This window comes from Otolemur garnettii, unplaced genomic scaffold (assembly GCF_000181295.1).
Source record: "Otolemur garnettii isolate 467f Iridium unplaced genomic scaffold, OtoGar3 scaffold00092, whole genome shotgun sequence".
NCBI lineage: Eukaryota > Metazoa > Chordata > Mammalia > Primates > Galagidae > Otolemur > Otolemur garnettii.
Window position 1 is genome coordinate 971161 of NW_003852487.1, and position 8366 is coordinate 979526.

The window sequence follows — 8366 nt, forward strand, 5'->3', positions numbered from 1 at the left end:
AAAAAAAAAAAAATTGTGACTGAAAAAAATTATCATCTTAATTATTTTTAAGTGTGTAGTTCAGTAGCTATATAGCATGTTGCACATTGTTGTATAACTATTACCACCATCCATCTCTGGAACTTTTCCATCATCTGAAACTGGAACCATTAAGTAGTAACTTGCCCTTGTCCTCTGCCCTGGTGCCTGGTAGCTTCTGTTCTATCATCAGTTTCTGTGGATATGCCTGTTGTAGGCACTCACATCAATGGAATCATGCAGCATTGAACTTTTGTGCCTGACTTCTTTCACTGAGCATCGTGTTTGAAGTTTGTCCATATTGTGGCGGGTGTCAGAACTTGATTCTTTTTTGTAGTCGAATGAGACTTACTCCATTGTATGGATAGACTGCATTTTATTTGTTTATTCGTCTGTTAATGGATGTTTGGGTGGTTTCCATTATTGGGTTATTATGGGTCTTGGGTGAGCGGATATCTGTGTGAGTCCTAGCCATAGTTCCTTTGGTTTTGTACCTAGGCGTGGCGTTGTCCTGTCATGGGGCTCTTGTGGAATCACCTGACAGTCTACTGTGGCTGCATCACCATCCACTGCCTTCTAGGGGGCGCTCTTGACTGTTAGCTTGAGCTAAACGTGTGGGAAGGGGTGGGGGCTGCCTTTCCTCCTTGCTGTAGCAGTGCCCCTGTAGCTCCTTGACTGTTGTGGGGAGGGGTGTAGAGTGTGTGTGGTAAAGGAGGCACCCAGGTGCCTTCAGCTCCTTTCCTTCCTCTCCCTGCCCTGTCCTGTCCTGCAGGCCAGTGAGGACAAGGTGAAGCAACTGGTGAAGGAAATCGGTCGGGACATCCAGCAGCTGAGCCTGGCTGGTTGCTACTGGCTGTCAGGCTCCACTGTGGAGCATGTGGCCCGCTGCCGCAGCCTGGTGAAGGTAAACCTCTCTGGCTGCCACCTCACTTCCCTGCGCCTCTCCAAGATGCTGTCGGCCCTTCAGCACCTGCGCTCACTGGCCATTGATGTCAGTCCTGGCTTTGATGCCAGTCAGCTGAGTGGCGAGTGCAAGGCCACCCTGAGCCGAGTTCGGGAGCTCAAGCAGACATTGTTCACGCCTTCCTATGGCGTGGTACCCTGCTGCATCAGCCTTGAGAAGCTGCTGCTCTACTTCGAGATCCTGGACCGCACTCGTGAGGGGGCTATCCTCTCAGGACAGCTCATGGTGGGTCAGAGCAATGTGCCCCACTACCAGAACCTGCGGGTCTTCTATGCCCGTTTGGCACCTGGCTACATCAACCAGGAGGTGGTGAGGCTATACCTGGCTGTGCTTAGCGACCGCACACCTGAGAACCTTCATGCCTTCCTTATCTCTGTCCCTGGAAGCTTTGCTGAGAGTGGGGCCACCAAGAACCTCTTGGATTCCATGGCCCGCAATGTTGCCTTGGATGCCCTGCAGCTGCCCAAGTCCTGGCTGAATGGCTCGTCCCTCCTCCAGCACATGAAGTTCAACAACCCATTTTACTTCAGCTTCAGCCGGTGCACCCTGTCTGGTGGCCACCTGATCCAGCGGGTCATCAATGGCGGCAAGGACCTCCGGAGCCTGGCCAGCTTGAACCTCAGTGGCTGCGTCCACTGCCTCTCCCCGGACTCTCTGCTCCGCAAGGCAGAGGACGACATTGACAGCAGCATCCTAGAGACGCTGGTGGTGTCCTGCTGCAACCTGCGGCACCTGAATCTCTCGGCTGCCCACCACCATAGTTCTGAGGGCCTGGGCAGGCACCTCTGCCAGCTCCTGTCCCGGCTGCGCCACCTGCGCTCCCTCTCCCTGCCTGTCTGCTCCGTTGCTGACTCAGCACCTCGGGCAGACCGTGTGCCTGCCCAGCCTGTGATGCATGCTGTGCCCCGAGGCTTTGGCAAGAAGGTGCGCATAGGTGTGCAGTCCTGCCCCAACCCCTTCTTAGGCCAGACGGTCCCCCAGCCTTCCTCTGTGTTCTGGTCTCTGCTGAAGAACTTGCCTTTTCTGGAACACCTTGAGCTGATCGGGTCCAACTTCTCCTCTGCCATGCCGCGCAATGAGCCTGCCATCCGCAACTCCCTCCCTCCCTGCAGCCGGGCACAGAACGTTGGGGACTCAGAGGTGGCTGCCATTGGCCAACTGGCCTTCCTGCGGCACCTGACACTGGCCCAGCTGCCCAGTGTCCTGACAGGCTCTGGGCTGGTCAGTATCGGCCTGCAGTGCCAGCAGCTGCAGTCCCTCTCGCTGGCCAACCTGGGCATGATGGGCAAGGTGGTCTACATGCCTGCCCTCTCAGACATGCTGAAGCACTGCAAGCAGCTGAAGGACCTCAGGTGAGGGGCTGGTGGGTACCTCCTTGGCTTCTGTTGGCTCTTTGGAGCCTGTAGAGGCTGGCAGGCAGGAAGTGAGTAGCCCCCTTGGGTTTGCCTGAGGGGCTGTGGGCCTGCTGGTGTGGAGCTTAGGTATGGACTGATGTGGGCCTGTCTTGGAGCCCAGAGGCAGGGGTCTCGGTCTCCTGTGTGCAAGATGGGACTCATGGGTGATCAGGGGAATGTGGCAATCTGATGGAACTCCAGTGGGGTATAGGGAGTGGGTACCTGAGCTTAATGTCCTCTTTATTTCTTATGATTATTTGAATGGTAAATACAGTGCTGCTATTGCATGTAATCTTATTTAAGCCTCATAATAGTCCTGTGAGATGGATATATTGTTCCTTTGCAGCAGAGCTGGTAAGTGGAGAGTTAGGATTTGAACCCATAGTTTTCTTTTTTTTTTTGAGACAGAGCCTCAAGCTGTCCCCCTGGGTAGAGTTCTATGGCATCACAGCTCACAGCAACCTCCAACTCCTGGGCTCAAACGAGTCTCCTGCCTCCGCCTCCCAAGTAGCTGGGACCACAGGCGCCCACCACAGCGCCCAGCTATTTTTTGGTTGCAGCTGTCATTGTTGTTTGGCAGGCCCGGGCTGGATTCGAACCCACCACCTTAGGTGTATGTGGCTGGCGCCTTAGCCACTTGAGCCACAGGTGCCGAGCCTGAATCCATAGTTTTCTGACCTAACTTTGTGATTTTTTTTGTTTGTTTGTTTGTTTTGATTTTGGAGGCTCCTCTGGGATATGAGTCCCAACTTTGTGATTTTTGAAGGTTGTGTAGGAGTTTGCCAGGGGATGCAGCATCAGGGCTTTCTGGAATAGTGAGCAGCATGTGCAGAAGCCCCAGAAGCTTAAAATACGCCGAAAGGGTAGTGAGTTCTGAGTGTCCAGGACAGAGTGGGGAGGTGGGCAGGTGGGCAGAGGTGCTGCAGGGTTTTGACCATGGTGTTGACTGGAGAGACAGGTTAGAGAGACAGTTTGGAGCACAAATTCCTGGGAGGAGATAGGGCAGAGAGAAGGGTGGCAAGACCTGTCTGAGGGAGTGGAAGGAAGTGGAACCCGTGGCCTCTGGAGCCTTTTATTTTTTTTGAGACAGTCTTACTATGTTGTCCTCAGTAGAGTGCTGTGGTGTCGCAGCTCACAGCAACTTCCAACTCTTGGGCTTAAGCAATTCTCTTGCCTCAGCCTCCCGAGTAGCTGGAACTACAGGTGCCCACCACAATCCCTGGCTATCTCTGGAGCCTTTGGAAAACCAAGGAGGAAATAGATTTACCATTATGCCTTGGGGGGGGGGAAGTGTGTTCTCCTGAGGTCTCAGTATTTAAAGGGTAAGAATTTGTTAACTTCAGATGTGTTTGAAATCTTGGCAGATAGATCTGATCTTGAAAAATTACCCAGGGAGGCACCTGCGGCTCAAAGGAGTAAGGCACCAGCCCCATATGCCAGAGGTGGTGGGTTCAAACCCAGCCCTAGCCAAAAACCTTAAAAAAAAAGAAAGAAAAGAACCAGGTGTTGTGGTAGGTCCCTATAGTCCTAGCTACTTGGGAGGCTGAGGCAAGAGGATCACTTGAGCCCAAGAGTTTGAGATTGCTGTGAGCTGTGATGCCAAAGCACTCTACCAAGGGTGACAAAAGTGAGACCCTGTCTCAAAAAAAAAAAAAAATTACCCTAGGGTGGCGCCTGTGGCTCAGTGAGTAGGGCACCAGCCCCACATACTGAGGGTGGTGGGTTCAAACCTGGCCATGGCCAAACTGCAACCAAAAAATAGCCGGGCATTGTGGCGGGTGCTTGTAGTCCCAGCTGCTTGGGAGGCTGAGGCAAGAGAATCGCCTAAGCCCAAAGCTAGAGGTGCTGTGAGCTGTGACGCCACGGCACTCTACCGAGGGCAATAAAGTAAGACTCTGTCTCTAAAAAAAAAGAAAAAAAGAGAAAAATTACCCCAAATGTAGTGAGGATGTCCAACCCAGCACCCCGAGGAACTCAGGTTGGAGAGACAGGGATAGGCAGGGAGGAGGCCTGGGAAAATCAGCTGCTTTCTACCAGTCCCTCGCTGGGGTGTGAGTGAGTGAGGCAATGTGGGGAACAGGAAGCCTGTACCCAGAGTGGTTAGTGTTCACTTTTGTGCCTCTGCTGAGGTCCAGGACCCTGAGCCTGGTGCCACCAGCATCCCCATTTCACAGATGAGGCTGTGGAAGCTCAGAGGAGCAGCTGCATTTTACCTAGACCTTGACCCGCAAACAGTACAGAGTGGAGATAAGCGTGTCCTTTGTAAAATCTCCCCATGCTCGTGGAAGGCTTGGGCATAGGGAGAAACAGCCAGTCTGAGTGGGAGTGGTGGAGCACTTTGCTGCCAGGCAGAGTGCCTCCCTCATGGGGCTCCCGCTGATGCTGGGGCGAGAAGCCTGGGACAGAACCCAGCCCTTCCAAATGGCAGAGCAGATTGTGTGAAGCTTCTGTTTTTCCTTCCCTGTTGAGCCAGCACCTAGATGTGGGAGGGGCAGCACCCAAGCTTTAGCCCAGGCATCCCAACTGTGGCTACTCTGAGATCTTGGATGCCAGCTTTTCACAGTCCCCCTTTTAGTCATTGAAATTTTGGGCTCTCTTTTTGGATTAAAGAAAAACATCACTGTGTGTAGCTGAATGTGTGGGCTCTTAACACAGTGGTCAGTCCCCTTCACCGCCTCCTTTTCAGAGCCTTTCTAACCGGGGTGGTGGTGGTGGAAGCTGTCCTCCTCCCCTCTTCTCTCTCCCCCCTTCTTCCTCCTCTTCAGCCACTCCACACAGCCCCCTCTTCTCACTGGGTAGCCTCTCTCTAGTGGCTTCTCCCTCATCTCCTGTTTTCCCTGAGGGTGTGGTGAGGAGCTGCATGTAGACCACAAAGTACAAAAGTACACTGAGCGAACCAGAGCCCCTGAGATGATCTGCTCCTTGTCACCCTATTTGCTTCTTTTTTTTTTAAGAGACAGAATCTCACTTTATCACCCTCAGTAGAGTGCCGTGGCATCACAGCTCACAGAACCCTCCAGCTCTTGGGCTTAGGCTATTCTCTTGCCTCAGCCTCTTGAGTAACTGGGACTACAGGCACCACAACGCCTAGCTATTTTTTTTGTTGTTACAGTTTGACTGGGGCCGGGTTTGAACCTGCCACCCTCGGTATATGGGGCCGGCACCCTACTCAGTGAGCCACAGACACCGCCCATGTTTGCTTCTTTTGATTGGGAAATGTTTCCCTTATGCAAGAAGCCCACGAGAGCACGGAGCTCCAACTGTACTGGACTTTGGACTGAGCTCTCACTGCATCTGTTCGTCTCCCCATCAGCTTTTTGTTTTCTCACCAACCCATGAAACCTCGACCTGCTCCTGAGTTCAGGGAGTGTTCGATACTTGGGTCATGACGAAAGTTGCGAGATACACAAAAATCCAGAAATGTAAAATCCACATGGAGAGAAACAAATGAAGCCCTCCCAGCAACACTGATAAGCCAAACAATTTGAAACTTGCAAGGGAGAATGAGAAAGGATGCTGTCAACTGTTTCCTGGAAGTGAAATAATGGGCCATAATACTGTCTTTCTCAAAACTTTCATAGGGATCTGTAAAAGCAGAAATCAAAAGTAAAAGAAAGTCCTGCATTCACATAGTATAAAAGGCCAGAGCACTAGAAGGTGCGGGGTACATACTGCAGGTTACACCTCGAGTGGTTAAGTGCCCCTCCCTGCCCCGGCAGGCAGGGGGTGCGCTGGAATCCTCAGCTTGTAGGTGGCTTTTGCCTGTGGAGCCAGAGGAACCCACAGATGGGACCAGGAAGGACACTTGATGAGAACTGGTCAGGAAGAGGAATGAGAATTATGAAGGAGGTGCCAGAGCCGGGTAGGTGCTGTGCTCTAGAAGATTGAGGAGGAGTGTTGTGTGTACCTTTCACCTTGAGTGCTGTCTGCCAGGTGCTTTCATGTCTTTCACATGCTTATGGATGGTTTTATTTGTTTGTTTGTTTGTTTTGAGAGTCAGTCTTATTATGTTCCCCTGGGTAGAGTGCCGTGGCATCACAGCTTGCAGCAACCTCCAACTCGTGGGCTTAAGTGATTCTCTTGCCTCAGCCTCCCAAGTAAGTGAGACTACAGGCACCTGCTATTTTTTTGTTGCAGTTGCCATTGTTGTTTAGCAGGCCTGGGCTGGGTTCAAACCTGCCAGCCTCGGTGCATGTGGCTGGTGCTGTAACCATGGTGCTTTTGGCGGCACCTGCTTATGGGTTTTGATCCCTTCAGTGTTCCCAACAACCTCATAACCATAGACACTGTTGTCCCCACTTTACAGAGGAGGAGAGCAAGGTCTAGAGTGTCAGTGAACTTGCTTGGGTCACATAGCTGGTCCACATGTAGCGGGAATGTTTCCTGCCTTATGGGGCGACTAGGCATTGAGTGGGGAAATGTGGTGGCATTTGGTGGCCACTATGTGGCTTCCAGGGTCTGTGACGTGGTCCCTGTGGCCAAATGTTTTGCCCAGGAGCGAGGCTGTGCATGCAAGGGACTTGTGATAAATGGGTTTTGTCGGCCAGCTTGAGAACCTGACAGCAGCTCATAATAGCATCTCCGTGCACAGACTCAAGCCTGTGCCCGGCAGCCACTGAGAACTACGTCTGCTCTGAGCTGGGTACTGCCTGTTCAGAACAAACACCAGTTTCTAGAATGTGGCCAAATGGCCCCATTCCTCTGGATTCCTGCCTTCCATGGCAAGGGTGCCCAGGGAAGCTGGTGTGAAAGGAACAGGTGGCACTTGCTTGCCTGTGGGCAGGATGGTGTTTGGGACTCAAGGCTGGCACGCCACTCCTGGGGCTGTCAGGTACCCTGCACTTCTGTGGGCTGTTCCTGAGATGGCAGCCCTTGGATCCCAGGTGACTGGCTGACTGCTACCGCTGCCATCCCTGCCATTGTGACCCTAGTCACTCTGCCTGCCTGGCACCTGGTGCAGAGAAGGTTAGGGACAAGTTGTTCTGGTCCAGGCCTCACAGCTCGGGATTTGCAGCACACCTCTATAGCCAGAGGGTTCCAAGTTGGGCAGAGGTGGGCTTTCTCTCTCCCCATGTACAGCCTTGGGGTAGAGGGATGGGGAGAATGTTACCCTGAGTCACCTTGGGCTGCTGTGACTTTAGAATCAGGACAGCATCTTGGTGGAAGCAAGAGCCATTTCAGAGCCAGGCCCTGGTATGTTGTCTCAGAGACACCTCAGACACCAGGGCATTGTTCATGAGGCCTGTGATGTGAGTGCCTTCTTGTACCCACTGAGCCATAGGGAGACCCAGCCACCCCCTCCAGAAGCAGAATTTGAAGGCCAGATCCTTGCTCCTTGGAAGGGTGAGGGATACCTTGGAGAAGGGTCATGGCCCCCCTGAGGTAAGGCCAGGCCTAGTGCATAACACCCCTGCCCTACCTGTAGATTCTGTTGGGCACTTATGGTAGGTCAGCTCTGCTGCCATCCTCAGTGGCCTGTGGGACCTGGGGGAAAGCTTGGACATGTGGGTACTGCCCACCAGGCCACTGGAGGGGCAGGCCATGGGCCCATCCCTGTCTTGAACACCTGTGACAGGTGATTTCCTCTAGGGCAGAAGAATCTAGAAGTGGCTGTCCATTTGAGAAAAGGTTAAAAAATGTACACACACACACATTCACACAGTACATACAGGCACTCGGTGCGTGCAAATTCGCCGCACTCTGCAGGTTTGTTTGGTTTGCAACCCCAGAGGCCAGGAGAGGTTTGGGTGGGTGGCGCAGACCCACATCGCCACCTAGTGACGGAGTCCACTGCAGCCTTTCCTCTCTGCCTGTGGTTCCTGCCCCATGCTGTCAGGAGTCTCTGGCCGCTCCAGGGCATAGCCATCTCCAGTGATTTGAGATCTTTTGCACCTTCCCATCTTTCCACTTTCAGGTCTGCAAAGGGAAGCTTGCCTTTTGGGAAGGGAAGGTTTTTGCTTTTTGGTTTCTGAGATATATATTTTTTTTTT

The 8366-nt window shown here is 52.8% G+C and overlaps 1 protein-coding gene across 2 annotated transcripts in view; it reads left to right on the plus strand.

Annotated features, from left to right (window-relative positions):
* The window catches only part of FBXL18 (F-box and leucine rich repeat protein 18), a 51460-nt gene that overhangs the window by 15959 nt on the left and 27135 nt on the right, over positions 1-8366 (plus strand). For both annotated transcript variants that reach the window (XM_023516529.1, XM_003795438.3), the window contains exon 3: positions 791-2334. In XM_023516529.1, coding sequence (XP_023372297.1) covers positions 791-2334 — 1544 coding nt within the window. The remainder of the gene's footprint in view (positions 1-790; positions 2335-8366) is intronic.